Here is a 16020-nt window from a genome sequence, read left to right on the forward strand (position 1 = left end):
TTGAAGATGCTAAGCTTAGCTTCACTTACACAAGCTAAAAACAATTTTCTTTAAACGACACCAATTTGGAAATTACCTAACTAGAGCTATAAATTTTGCAAAATATAGCTCGGAAAATAATTTAAAATCAACCTCTCCGCAAAAAAAAAATCACAGATCCACACCTGGCTGAAAAACCCTTTGATGTGATTATTCATGCAAGGTATTCAAAGCAAAAAGATATGCCCTCAAAACGTTTTGATTTCGACGCAGAGGCGAAGCGAAGCTTCCGACCACTTTCTCTACTTCAAAAACATAGCATTGCAAGCTGCTATGCCAACAAAATCGAAGAAAAAGAAATAGAAAAAAATTGTGTGGGATGATGTTCTATTTGAGACCAGACACGCTATCGCGGAGTTAAATAAATTTTTAAAAACATATTGAGCTCTGAGCTGCAATTAAGTCGACAAAATAATAACCTCCAGTTGAGCCGAAAGCAACATTTTTGTCACAAAAAACGACACCAATTTGGAAGTTACCTAACTAGAGCTATAAATTTTCAAAATATAGCTCGGAAAATGTTTCAAAATCAACCTCTCCGCAAAAAAAATCATAGATCCACGATCCAGACCTGGCTGAAAAACCTTTGATGTGATTATTCATGCAAGGTATTCAAAGCAAAAAGATATGCCATGAAAACATTTTAGATTTCAACGCAGAGGCGAAGCGAAGCTTCCTACAACTTTCTCTACTTCAAAAACATAGCATTGCAAGCAGCTATGCCAACAAAATCGAAGAAAAAGAAGTAAAAAAAATTGTGTGGGATGATGTTCTATTTGAGACCAGACACGCTATCGCGGAGTTAAATAAATTTTTAAAAACATATTGAGCTCTGAGCTGCAATTAAGTCGACAAATGAATAACCTCCAGTTGAGCCGAAAGCAAAATTTTTGTCATAAACGACACCAATTTGGAAATTACCTAACTAGAGCTATAAATTTTCAAAATATAGCTCGGAAAATGTTTTAAAATCAACCTCTCCGCAAAAAAATCATAGATCCACGATCCAGACCTGGCTGAAAAACCTTTGATGTGATTATTCATGCAAGGTATTCAAAGCAAAAAGATATGCCATGAAAACATTTTAGATTTCAACGCAGAGGCGAAGCGAAGCTTCCTACAACTTTCTCTACTTCAAAAACATAGCATTGCAAGCTGCTACGCCAACAAAATCGAAGAAAAAGAAGTAAAAAAAATTGTGTGGGATGATGTTCTATTTGATACCAGACACGCTATTGCGGAGTTAAATAAATTTTTTAAAACATATTGAGCTCTGAGCTGCAATTAAGTCGACAAAATAATAACCTCCAAATGAGCCGAAAGCAAAATTTTTGTCATAAAAAACGACACCAATTTGGAAATCACCTGACTAGAGCTATAAATTTTCAAAGTAACAAGATAAAAGTCAAACACGTTTTTTCATGCGATGGGAGTTTTTATTAATGGAGAGAACGTATTTCCGTCAAACATTTGAGCGTGATTTCAGTACCATATGAAGTGTCGTTCATTGACAGTTAAAAGTTTGTTCACCTTTTTGCTTCAACTATGCAATTTGAACGTGCACGCCACGATGCATTTAAATGTGCACGCCACTTACATAGCAAATCACTCAAAGCGCAACCTTATGCAGAGTGTGAAAAATTGGGCAAATCCACTTTCTTTATCCATTTCAAAAAATAAAACATTGCCAACAGAAGAATTTGAATTAAGTCGAGTAATCAAAATATATATGCTGTTAAATATATAAATTTATTCAAAGAGGGTTCAAATGAGCTATTAGGCAATTCTAGTTTGAGCCCTTTCATGGAAAGAGTGACCTGAATCGAAGCATAATTTGGGGAAATATTTTTAAAGAAGAAAATGTCTTTGATTTCTCTGTTCTCTCTTATGAAGTTTTTCAACCATCTTAACATGCTGATTGATTTTTGGAGGAGTGAACCTATCTAAGGTTGGAAAAAAGTAAAGGAAGCCGAAAAAATGGATTGAAATTTTTCAAAATTCGGAAAATGTGAATCACATTTAAATTCTTTGAATTTCAAGAATTGTATATCATTGGAACTTTTCTCTTTAAGTTATCCCATTAGAGAAATCTGGATCAAAATGTAACTTTTAACATTCCGCTGGAATTCAGAAATTGAGGTCAAACTAGATTTCAGTCATGTGATCCCCAATCTCAGCAATTTGTTCCTCGGTAGTGGATTTGCCCTTCCTTTTAAAAAAATGAACTGAACTTACAGAAATCAAACCGCGAAAAATGAAATTTGAGCGTGCAAAAATATTGAACATTTTTTTCCAGCAAAAAAACATCACGAGCTATATGAGCGTCTTCAGTTCGTTCTTACCCACTCAAAAACGAACCCGATTGCTGTGCAAGCAGCACAGAATGTTTCGATCACAGTTGTCTATATTTAGCAATAAAAAATATAAAAATCGAAGAAAATCTTGTTTTGACTTTTTCCAATGTTTTGTAGTCGGCGATAAAAGTCTGCTTAATTGAGATGGCTATAGCAAAAATGACGTTAGACAGCCACAGAATTAGATAGAAATTTTACTCTTTCACTCGTATGCCCCCCACTATTTCACTTTTCAATCGTTTAATTAGTTTGAAAAACCGGAAAATTCGGACCCCTTTTTCTCGACACTGGGAATTTTTTAATGAAATTCTTTTGATATCCAAATAACAATCAACAAGGCCTCAATACGATACCACTCTTGTCCCTCCATCTCATAGCTTCCTGCTCAATGGCAATGAAAAAAATATATTTTGAAAGTTCCATTAAGCACCAAAACCATACAAATAGCAAATACATAGCTATTTAAAATAAGCTAACATTGAATAAAAGTTTTAGGCAGTGTGTACGTTCTGCTTCGAGTATTCCCATACAAGGAGTGATGCTGCAACGTGAACGTTGAGAGACCTGATGATTCCTGCTTGTGGGATCTCCAGGTGAGTGGAGCAGAACTCTAGTAGATCACCAGGAACTCCGAACTTCTCATTGCCTAGAAGCACTGCAGACTTCTGGGGAAAAGTGTAAGATTGAAGAGGGATAGACTTGTTGCTTTGCTCTGAAAAAACACGCATATAGTAAGACAAGCAAAAAAAAATACGGATTTGAGCTTCAAGATAGTGGACATATACAAATACTCTCATATGTTTTCCTTGCCCTTTATTCTACAAATTTTGTTACAAAAAACTTTTCAAATAAAACTTGAGGCGTTCTTCACCTTCTGAATTCTTATAACTTTGGGGAAGAAAACTGACTACAAATGAATAAAGTTTAGATCTAGGAGTAGGAAAAGTAACCCGAATACTGAGTCACCTAGTGCAATGAGAGTGTATCCCTGTCCGATGAGTGATGTGAGGTATGGTCTCAGATGGAAACTCTTCACTTCCTCCATTGGGAGCCACTTGTGGGCAGTCACACTCAGATTCACGAAATCCCCACTCATCTCACACGCCTTCACACTGTGCACCACCAATTTCTCCACACCCTAAAATAAACAATATATTTTTTTCGTTTCCCCCACAATTAAAAAGTTGCAATTTAAACTATTTTTCAAGTTTACAGGTAGCGGTGGGGTAGTGATTAAGAATTCTGCGAATTATGTTCACAACAGTGGTTCTCTGTTCGAATATGGGTCCTTTCATAGCCAACGGGCAGTTTGAAAAGTATAAATAAACTCAACGAAATAAATGAGTGAGCTCCAAAATCTTCTATGATTGGCGTTTTTTTTTGATAATTGGGTTACAGCAACCATATATTTCGCTTGGAATTCTTATTGAAAATGAGAGTCCACTTTTGAGATGAAATTGCGCGCCATTCCGCGTAATTTGGTGGCGTCCCTCATGACAGTGGGACCGAATTTTGGAAATTTTCTTTCAGTGATTGAGCCAATCAGAATTGAGTATTCAAAACAGACGCGAAGCAACACTTGCGATACAACACAAACATAAGAAAACGTCAAAAAAATTGAAAATAATGAAAAAAAAACGATGTGAACTAAAGACTTCGTATGTCTCGATAAAAGATAACTAGGGGCCCAGCTAAAGCTGGAGGTAAGAGTTTGATATTTTTTGAATTTTTTATGCTGATGCGGGATTAAGTGTGTAACTTCAGAAATTGGATTTTGCCCAAAACCTTAATTGTTTCTCTGCAAAAATATGGGTCAAACATTCGCCCCACAGACTTTTTCGAATTCTGTAGACTGGTGTACAGAAAAAAAGACTAGAAGATTAAGCAGGTACACAAGGAAGTAGGCGGTCTTTCCATTTCTTTCCCTTCTTTGAGAGTCAGTAGTAGTTTTTGAGAAAATCAGCAAACTTTACAAAACGAAAAAATTTTCCAAAGCGTCTCAAAAAAAGGCAGACACCAGTTGATCCGACAAAAAAATGACGTAGAAAAAAATTAAGAAGTTTCAAGTCCTGAAACTGTAAAGAGCAATATTTTTAAGTACCATGATGCTTGCTTACAATTAAATAAAAACCCGTGGTGTGGCGCATAAGCCAACACATTTTGAACAGACAAACGAAAGTCCGACAATTAATTTTTACCGGAAAATGTTTTGAATTCAGTACAAACCCCTGACTCAAACCCGACCTTAGGGTGCAAAAGCAACCGCATTACCTCCAGGCTAAGTGGAAAAGAACCTCCTCGAAGATGTTAAGGTTCAATGATACAGCAAGTTCAATTTCTTGTAAGAAATGTTGTTTATGTGGAAAAAAGTCAAATTACCGATACCAAGACACTTGCAAGTATAAAAATCTCAAAGAAACCGCGAAAATCTCAAAGCAAGCGAATAAAACCAGGCCGTTAGAATTAATTTTAACCGACTAGAAAATTAGCAGATAGATGAATTTTCAAATATTGCGAAATCAAAATCGGGTATAGGAAAAAAGCCTATGACCAATTTTTAAAAAATAAAAAATAAAACAAAACTTTGTTGAGCTGCTATAGTTCATTTTCTATTAATAATGACTTGGGTTTAGTGCACAAGTCATTTAGTCAAAAGTAACGTCTAACAATTCTGATTGGTTAAAGTTTTCCATCATTTTGTCCCTCCATCATAAGAATACCCCGTAATTTGTCTTCTTTATAGCAAATGAATGAATTGAACTGACAAGAAATCAAAAATCAAACAGCTGAAAATCGAATTCGAGCGTGAATAATTTTTATTCAGTACATCCACTGACACATATCAACTCGATGATCTCGATGTTATAGCTTCTCTCTGGTATCTCATGAAACTCGTCCGAAACCTACCTGCACCTCAGCTGTGCGAGACAGTCCTCCAAGATTCGTCATCTTCTCCAACAAAGAAGCAATCAGAATCAAGTTGCCCGGACGCTTAATCTCGTGCAAATTCTTATGTATTTTGACATCCATCAATTTTCGTTCCTTGGAAAACACAGCTGCTAAGTCTAAATCAGCCACTGGTTTCAATTGAGACGTACATGATATATCTAATAAATCCAGACCGTTTTTCTTGTTTGGTTCTTTCGGTTTAGAGACTTTTTTCTCATTTGGTTTCAAGCCTTCAATTTCATCTTCAACTGCATACCTTTTAGTGATACACTTGTAAATATCGCTGAAAGATATCTTTTTTAAGTAATTTTCCTCGTGGCTACTTCTTCTTTTAGAGAACAAATCTTCGTAGTAAGTCATCACATGTGCGTTCTTCTCAATGGCTAGTTTGAGTTTTTCGTGACACTTCCAGAAAGCAATCATTTTGTCAATGAAAGAAAACTGAATCTCCAACCCAGTATTTAAGACAAGATTTTTGTTTTCAGGCGATGATTCTTCGGTGACCGTTTCCCAAATCCTTATCAAAAAAGCTTGAGCAGATAAACGAATACTATTATGACTAACGGTCGCCCAGGAACTCAAAAAGGTGAATAAAGACTGCAAATTGTTGCTGATACTTTCAAAACAATTGAAATTTGATAGAAACAAATATTTGAAGCCAATTGAATGTATGATAGAGCACACAAATGTGGACGATTTTGCTTCCAGGTTCCGAAGTCCAACCCAGTCCCATAAATTCCAAGGTAGTAAGAACGACAGTGAAATTTCCATGAAAACTCTCAGCGACGGATCAGATTGGTCATTTCTTAAGATTTCCAAGATTTTATCTCTCGCGTCAATCACAAAATCTTCATTTGTTGGGATAGATGGAAAAGATTCGATTAATCTGCAAACACAGCTCCAAAGCCTGAACCTCTGCTGGTGAATGAAGGAATTGACATGTTGGTGTGTTGTCAGCGAAGAGACTAGTTCAACGTCAAACTTCAGAAACTCTATAACCAGATTGCAAATCTTTTCAGAACTGCTCTTTCCAGCGAACATACCAAGAATTTCATGGATGTTTTCTCGAGGTGTATGCATGCTTGTGAATTGGTCCAGAATCTGTTTTACGGGTACAGTACCAATGACCATTTCGAACTCTTCGTGGAGTAACACAGGGACCATTACTTCATAGCCCAGACGAAGGGAGTAGCTGGTCATTAAATGAATAAGCCATGAATGATGCAGTTCAAAAAAATTTTCAAGCTTGGAGGGCTCGTTTTTTGCCATATTCAGTAGAGTATCAGCAATATGGTTCGCAAATGTCAAAACTGAAAAGGCTCTGCAGTCCTTCAGTATCACTTCTGCGCATCTCTGAACGGTAGCTGCTAAGTTCTGGTCACCGATGCACTTCGAACTGAAAGCCATTCCGATGAAGCTTCCGAATGCTCTGTAGAAGCCATCAGAACCTATACAGAACGAAAGTTTTCAACATTACTCAATGTTTAAAGCAGAGCATTCATAGAACACCAACGCCGAATAAACTCATCCAGAAAGAGACGGATATAAAATGCATTTAAAACATACTACCATACCAGCGTTTTAATCAGACCACAAAACAGGGTTATTTTGAGCGTTGGTTCCTATTTCTATGAAATTAGGCTCGTGCTTCCTAATAACAAAAACAAAGCTTCATGTAGTAAATAATGTCCCCAGAAAACAATCACAGCACAGCGGCTGATAAGGCACTACTAATTCGAACTTATAACAATTCAAATTGAATAGTTATCTATCTATTCGCCAGTTTAAGTATCAAATAAAACTAGCGCATGACTCGCACCTACGGTGCTTTAAAACAATTTTTGAACGAGAAAAGAGCTTCCTAAGCTATATACAAAAAAAAACAATGCGATATTTCATGCAACCGTTAAATTAAACTGGGCCCCTCCAAGAATTTCTGTTTCATTAAATGACAATTATAAACTCTATTTTTAGGCTATTTTCTACCAAAATGGTTATCTCTCCAAAAATAGCACCCTGAAAAGTTAAAAGTCGGCGTTAAAAAAATGGAAAATGAACCGACAGAAGCTAGATCGAAAACCACAACCAGAAAAAAAATTCAGAAAATTTTTTGAAAAAAAATTACAACCTGAAACGGGCTTTACCAAATTACTTCTTAAATGATGTTAGTTTTATTTACAATTTTCACGAAATTGAGCATATCAGAAGTGCTATCTCCCATTCCAATTAAATTGACCATTTTGTGAACAAAGTTATTTCCGGGGAAAAAGTCGAGTACCAGGCTGCAATACCCTTGCTTATCGCAAGGGTAGAAATTGAGGCCATATATGTAACTCCTGGAACTAGCCTGGCATCAACTCACTTCAAGGACAAGAATTACAATTTTCGATAAGTTTTCTTTTTCCTCCAAGTCTATTTGAAATTTAAGCAGTCAAATTTCGAGGTTCTACCTGTAAACCATGGGAATACTTTGGACTCATCTCAGAAAAGTGTCGAGAATTTCAAATTCGAGAAGTAATTATTTCCATTCGCTCCTGATTCTGAGCAACGACCGGTCGTAACACTCAGTCCTTGACTTCACGCAACCGGGAATTTACTTTATTTCTTTTTGCGCGATTGAAAAACCATGAAACACGCCAATTATAAACAAAACACAATATCTCGAAAAGCAGAGGGATTTGAGCAGTAATACTAGAAGGCCAGATTGCAGCTTTGAGTGTAACCTGACACGTGGGGATGAAAGTTTTAATTTTGACCAAAAATACCAACAAAAAGCCTTAAGAAGTTTGCATTGTGAAAAAGGAAAAACTAAACAGTTAAAGCATATGTATGATTAAAACTTATGTTTAATCATAGATGTATGATTAAACGTTGCAAAATATTGGAACTTTATTTAACATGCTCAACAGACAGTTGAAAAAGGGTCAATGAACGCAAGGAAACAAAAAGCAGAGGGATTTGAGGAGTAATACTAGAAGGCCAGATTGCAGCTTTGAGTGTAACCTGACACGTGGGGATGAAAGTTTCAATTTTGACCAAAAATACCAACAAAAAGCCTGAAGAAGTTTGCATTGTGAAAAAGGAAAAACTAAACAGTTAAAGCATATGTATGATTAAAACTTATGTTTAATCATAGATGTATGATTAAACGTTGCAAAATATTGGAACTTTATTTAACATGCTCAACAGACAGTTGAAAAAGGGTCAATGAACGCAAGGAAACAAAAAACTGGAAAAATTTTGAAAAAACTTCATTTTTCGAATTTCAAAGTAAGTAATCTTTTATTCCGCTGGGAAATCTTTATATTAAAAAATCCACTTTTGAAGGTGAAACCATTACCGTTTTTTTCGCGCCATTTCCAGGTTCGTATGAGGAGAGTGCAATTGACATAACTTTCAGCAGATGAATTGAAAATGAACCCAAAAAAAACACATTTACATAAGTGCATTCATAATTGCATTAATATCTGCTAGCGTGTAACGCACCTCCGGTGCTTCAAACAAATTAGTGAACATGAAAGCTGTTTATACATAATAAATGGAAAAAAAACAGCGAAATAAATGTAACCGAAAAAAATGACGGAAATCCAGCAACACTTTGATTTCATGACGATAAAAAAAATTTTGACTTGGATGTTCAAATCTCCGTAATTACTGAGTTTCAAATCTTCGTTAAAAAATCCTAAAATAGCCTACAGCAGACAACTGCACTTACCATAATAAAAATGAAATAATCAATTGTAAAATAATCAAATTCATAAATGGGATTCATAATCCATCGTAATTAATTTTAATACAGCAGACTTTTTTTCCTTTCATTGAAGTAAGTTCAATGAGAAGATTTGAGCAAATACATGAGGATGAGAGGCCAAATATGCATCCGCGGGTAGTAACCTGACATCACGCCACTGAAACGTCGACAATTTCGAAACTTGAAAAGCGTTTATTTGAAAACAAACCTTTTTGAAAATTTTTCAAAAAGATAGAAACGTCAAAACTAAGAAAACGAAAGGGAAAGAGCAGTCCTAAATGGAGTCCAGACAAACATACTGAGAGTACCTTGAGAGCACCTCGCCATAGTGTTGAGTATTTTGAGCTTGGAAACTAATTTAGATCTTATTATTTCATTTAAAAAATTTAAAAATGGCATCAAAAACTGCATATCTCAGAAACTAAGATTATAAGCGCAATCAAACTTTGAGGCAAGATCCGCAACCTCTGAGAGTACCCAGTGAACAAACCATTGTAGGGTTGGAATTTCAAACTCTGAAACGTTTCTTTTTTTAATTCAAGTCTTTTTTCGAAAAGTTTGAAAAATATTGAAAAAAAAATCATATCTCAGAAACCAAAAGCATTGAGCAGTCCCCTTTGCAAGCAAGAATTTCAACCTTTGAGGTACTTCGACAGCACCTGACTACAATCTTGGGATATTTTTGAATCTAACTTTTCTGGGAATTTCTGAAAAAATCATAAAGATGTCAAAACTCGGAACATAAAAAGAATTGAGCAGTCACATTTGGATGCAAGATTTGCAACGACTGGGGGTATACTGACAGCCACTCACACTATAAAAAAGAGAACTTCAACTATTAAAAAGTTTTTTTTTCAAATATCTAATGTACTTCAAAAATTTTTGAAAAAATCTTTAAAACGTCATATCTAAGAAACTAAAAGGATTTGAGCAGTGACAATTGGATGCAAGGTTTGCAACGACTAAGAGTACCCTGACAGCACCTCACCTAAAGAGTTGATAATCTCAAAGTTAATTGCAAAAAGTCTCGGAAACTAAAATTTGAGCATTCATTTTTGAGGCAAGATTTGCAACCCCTGAGAGTACCCTGACTCACCCAACTACGAGTTTGAGAACTTCAATTTATGTGGGATGTTTTGAATCACAGTTTCCAGAAAGATTTTGAAGAAGTCACAAGAATCTTCAAATCAATTAAACTAAAAAAAATTCGGGTGTTCATATTTGGACTTATTTGCAACCCCTATGGTAACACTGACAGCATCCCACTTTTGAGTTGCTAATTTCAGACTTGACAAAAAACACTGAATTCAAGCTGGAAAATTGAGAAAAATTCTGAAGCATTGCAATATACGATAAAGCTGAAGCGTGCAAAAATTCTTCCGTTAAACATGCAAAAAGAATACGTTGAAAAAGCTTAAACATGGCGAGATAGTGAATTCCGCATTTGAATGTATAATAGATGAATGCACATGAGTAGTTGGTGGAGCATTTTAAGACTTTTCCTTTAAAAGATATTATAAAATCAACAAGACCTATACATGAGTCTTCATAACGTTTATCAATTCTTAGTCAACTTGCGTGTTTCATACGCAGTTCATGCAAAAATCAGTACGTAATATTTGCTGTATGAACGAAACTAGTTAATCTGCAACATGCGTTCAATCGGCGTACAAAAAATTTTACAAGCATGATCGCAAGTGAGCTGTTTAGAGGTAATTTGAAACATGTTTTAAAATCAGAAAACAACAACTTTAGCATGTGAAAATTAAGCATGAACACATACATGTTTCGTAGACTAAAGCAATTTTGGTAATTGTTTTTTCGCCCAATCGGGAAATTAATTCACTAGCCTCAGACCTCGCGGCCCTCTGATCGTGAATAAATTCCCTCGTGAAAAAACAGTTGCGTAGCTACTACTTAAGCATGTCAACAAAGGGAATTCTTAAACATATTTTACGTGAACCGCCAAACGAATAAAAGCTAGGGAAAAGTTGAGACAAGAGACAATTGTTTGGCAGGAAGACAATTGTCTCTTGTCTCACGCCTGAGACAATTGTTATGCAAGAATATAAGGCTTTTTCCTTTTCCCTCCATCTGCAAATTATTTAGAGTGAACTTTCTGTTCACTTGGTCGGATTGTTATTTGGCATACGGACTAATTAGGCCATGACAAACATACTTGGTTTTCAGACCCAACCTTGTAAAACAACTCGTTACAACATGAGATTGATGCTTATGGGGAAAAAGAGCCGAATATTAATACAGAGGCAAATCGTAGCTTCGCATAACTTGCGATATAACGCAGGCATACCATTGCAGGCTAGCGGACAAAAAATGAGACAGAAATAACTAAGTATAAAATAAAAAAAAGGAAAAATTCACTTTCAGAAAAACAGTCGAGAATTAACTACCAGCATGAAATTTTTTTAATATAATTTACCAACTGGTCACTAAGCCAGACAATAATGGGTAGACACTTATTGAGCCAAAAAAAACCTTAGTTGTCATTAAAAATCTTGAGCGATTGAGTTTTAAATCTTTCAACATTTACACCACAACTAACCTGAGTTTTTTATCAATTATGATCAATTTTTGCCCCTCTAAGTACCTTAAACAAGTTCAATAATCCAATAAAACGTATGCCAAAATTATTTAGCCCTAATAGAGCTTTTATTTGAAAAAAAAAACAAAAAAAGAAAAAGTACTTAATCAGAGTTAGCAAAAATTAACATAACTAAACCAACAACATTCGCAACTTAAATCAAAACTGCTTACAGCACAAGAAAACTTCATGCTGTGGCAACTAAGCCGAAAAGCAAAAACAGACAAATGAAAGGCCAACAATGCAATTTTTCAATTTAATATATACTGAAAAGACAAGGCCTGGTGGGACTCAAACCCCTGACCTGAGAGTGCGAAGGCAACTGCTATACCACTAGACCAAGCGAAAAGGAGCTTGAAAGTTAACGTTCAAAAAAAAGTAAAAGAACATATTGAAAATTTTTATTGAAAACTAACAGTATTTGAGTAGTCGTAAATTGATGCCACGCCTGAAAACCAAGTGACTTCTGTGGCATTACCTCAAAAAAGGGTCGGCCATTATCAAATTTGGATGAATACATACTAAATTTTTGGAAATTAAGAAAAAAAACTTTTTTATAAGTCATACCTCAGGAGCTGAAAAGATTTTAGCAGTTATTTTTTGGAGGCAAAATCGTCGATCCCTACAAAAATCTCGGCATCACTCAGACAAAACGAATTTTGTTTCGGAAACTTAAAAGATTTGAGTTTCAGTCATTCTTGGAGGCGAGTTTTGCATCCCATGTAAGTATCCTGACAGCAACCTACCAAAGGGTTGAAAAATGCTTGTATGGATAACACGATGTACCTGAACTTTCGAATTAAAAACTTCAGTATACATTGCAATGCAACATGCAATACATTGTCAACATGGAAACTCCTTAGATATATGTCAAGTGAAACTGTATATGTCTAGAGTTAAAAATGTATAGATTGATAATGCTTATAGCTAGAACCTACTGATGTAATAACTAAAACGCGCTTATTGCAAGAACACGCTTAAACCTACATCTACAACATAGATTTGCTCCTAAAGACTGCAGCTAAAACATTTAAAGATGGTTACAAGGCTTAACTGACTTAAAGAGACTTAAACATGGCAAGAAATGTCCCGATCAGTTTAGTTAAGTGGAACTCATGAGAGGAAACGCGACCCTCATTTTAAACAGAGCATCATGGTGACGGATTTGCCAACTGAAGCGGATGAGTGATAGCTGTGAACTGTGCTTAAAGACACTTGCTTTCACGCGTTTCGTCGGATTTTCAAAAAATCCAACAAATGGTGATGTATTAATTTAAACGTTTGTCTCTTACCTTTGTAATCTGTATTATTGTGGCCTAGTTAAATCTTGATAACTTATCTTTGCTATTTAGTCAAAATAAAAAATCAGCCAAAAGGATATTCTAAAAAAAGTTAACCAGCAAGAGTCCTAGCCCGAAGGTTAATTATTTAAGGTTAAATAAGCTATGGCATCTTACAATAAGCTCACCTTATAAATTGCAGCCCATGTGCGATTCGAACCCAAAATCATATGATCGATGCGTCACTCAAGATAGATTGGATCAATTTTGGGAGATATTGTATGGTTGATTCAATAGATTGAGCTAGCTTTTCAGGTCTAACGTGACCCTTACTTTTTACTGTGACGACAAGAAACCTTCAAAGCTATTATAACATACCTGCTTCTTTTCTGCAGTACAAGACACAGCTGTTAACAGCCAGATTGCAAAGCTCTTCAAAAGCCTTTACTTCTGAATAAAGTTCCTCGCAAGTTTCTAAACACATCAAGATGCCGTCCACCAGCAGTAAAGGTGCTGATTCCAACACATCAGAGGCAACTACAATCAACTTTTTCTCCGAGTCTCGGAAACTTTGCTGGTCTTGAATTCCCAAGCTTTTGAAAAAACTGATTATTTTGGCAACTGATTTCCATTGATATGTTGACAAAATTTGATTTCGCAGATACTGCCTCCTTGAACTTTTACATAAAGAGATCTTATTGACTAGAAAGTTCAAAATGTCACACACACTCTGAGCATCCAAGCCTGGTGTGAGCTCAATTGAGCTAATTAAAACTGCTACCCACTCAAGACTTTCTTGGTTCTTTTCTTCAAGGACTGAACACACCCTTGACAACTGTTTATCGATTGTTTCCGAGTAGTTTTGTCTAAGGAAGCTTTGAAATAATGCGAAGTCTTTTTCATCGTCACATTTGCCACAGAGCGACTGTATAAAATTTATATCGATAAAATTTTCATCGACAGCAGTTTCATCATTGTGATCTTTCTTCTGATGTAAGGTATTGACTTGATTTCTCAATCGGAGCTCCCAGTCATAATCAGTATAATTTTTGAATGGCAATATTTCTAAATCTATGTCGACAGTAGAAACATTTGAGAGAGATTTTACAACTCTAGCAGTAATTTGAGACTTTGATAAGATTATCCACAAGTCAAAATCAAAAAATTTGAAAATTGAGAGAAAGAACTCAAATAGCGCGAAATCTACACCACGCCAATCAAACACAATCTGTCCACAAAACAAAGAAGCAGAAAGTAAGGCACTTCGCAGAGGTTCGGCTATGCAAGAATACGAAGCAATGCATTCACGCAGCGATACTAAATTATCGCGGTTCAATGTCAACTTCTGGCCTTTTAACCCACAGTTTATAAATAATTGTAAGTAATGTAATTTAGTGACGTAGTTACCACTGTATTTAATAACTAGATCCCATGTAGAAACCAAACAATAAGAACTTCTGAGACATATTGATTCTAGTGGTTTGATAATTTCGGAAGCCATTGGAGAAGTTTCAAAAACACTCTGCTTCATAGCGGCTGTACATATAGAATTACGAAGAAATTTTTCTATGATATCGAATTCAGTTTCACTAATCATAAGGTGATCCCAATCAATTTCAGAGAACAGCCGCAAACTTTGACGAACGACGGATGCGCTGTGATTCGCTAAAATAATGTCTAGCAGCAACAAAAACCATTGCACGCCCATTTTTCCAGAATTAACTAACGGTAAAATATTTGCCGCTTCAATAAGGTGTTCGTCAACAGTGCTTGAAGCACACTGTTGCAAGCTCAAACTGAGTTCTGAATATTTTTTTCTCAGCGTCTTATCTGAAGAGCAAAGACCCCAATGGGTCGACTTCTCCGTCACCTTATTTGCTGCATAAAAAATTTCACTCAGTAGGTAAATTAACAGTCTTTTGTCGGTAGATGTGTTATCAGAGAAAAAGTATTTGAAAAATAAGTTCCAGAAATTGAATTCTTTTGGATATTGACCAAGGATGTAATCGCACACTTCAGGTAATGGAAACAGCGCCATAATCTTACTATATAACTCGAAATACTTGCTCGTATTCCTTACTGCTACAATGACGACGTCCGCGGACACCGGCAACTTTAATTTTCCAGATAGTAATCTCAGCCTCTGTAGTGTCGCCTCATTTTCCATTTCCGATTCACTATGCTTCAAATTTTTTAAAATGTGCAAACATAACTTTTCACAGAAAATTGTGGACACAATAATGGATACCATTTCCGGTAAACATTTTGATAATAACTCTAAACACAAGTTTTCATCAAAAACGACAGCATCGTTAACAAAAATCTGGAAGTCTGGAGAATTCAGTAGTTCTCTCAATTCCGACAGAGTATATTCAAATTGAGAGTCAACAGAATATATAGTCAGCCATTTTCGCGCATTTTCTATATTCAAGCCACAATTATTTCCGTTCATAAAGTCTTGTAACATATTTAGAATCATTCTTCAAGAACCATCAAAACCCTGAAAAATAACGAGAAAATGACGATCTGATCTTTCAGCCTGTGCTCTAAAACATGGATGTAAAGAAATATACCAACTCCTCGTATTTCTTACACATGAGCTTCGCGGGCCACTTTAGATACAAATATGAATGTCTTTCTGATCAAAATCAAACGGAAAAAAACTTCAAACAATCGTGGTTGTTAATAGAGAAATTTGCAACAAAGACGAAAAAATCCGAAAAATAGCTGCATCAGTAGAAACTTCACAAAGACCATTCGGAATGCCAGAAAGAAACCAAATTTTCACACAGAGGCGAAGCGGAGCTTCGAACTACTTGCATACCTAGAACATTCCAAGGATTTTGACTGGAATACGTGATGAAGGGACTCCTGACTGTTACCGTGGTTACTATGATACTTTTGACATTCTGATTACCCTGCGATATACATTAAAACATAAGACGAAAGATTTTAGACAATGAAAAAAACTAGGTGAACCAAATTTTTCGAAAGTCTCGATAAAAAAAACCGCTACACGCTCAGCTAAAGCTGGAGGTACATGTA

At 35.7% G+C, this 16020-nt stretch overlaps 1 protein-coding gene across 1 annotated transcript; it reads right to left on the bottom strand.

Moving 5' to 3' along the window:
• Nucleotides 1-2750: 2750 nt before the first annotated feature.
• On the bottom strand, nucleotides 2751-15480 carry LOC134846078 (uncharacterized). Its single transcript, XM_063863283.1, has 4 exons — nucleotides 13354-15480; nucleotides 5301-6790; nucleotides 3360-3531; nucleotides 2751-3105 (listed from the first exon to the last, which is right to left on the bottom strand). The coding sequence occupies exons 1-4, from the start codon at nucleotides 15452-15454 to the stop codon at nucleotides 2885-2887; spliced, it is 3984 nt and encodes a 1327-aa protein (XP_063719353.1). The 5' UTR covers nucleotides 15455-15480; the 3' UTR covers nucleotides 2751-2884.
• Between the last annotated feature and the right edge of the window lie 540 nt (nucleotides 15481-16020).

The sequence above is a fragment of the Symsagittifera roscoffensis genome, chromosome 5, assembly GCF_963678635.1.
Source record: "Symsagittifera roscoffensis chromosome 5, txSymRosc1.1, whole genome shotgun sequence".
Lineage (NCBI taxonomy): Eukaryota > Metazoa > Xenacoelomorpha > Acoela > Convolutidae > Symsagittifera > Symsagittifera roscoffensis.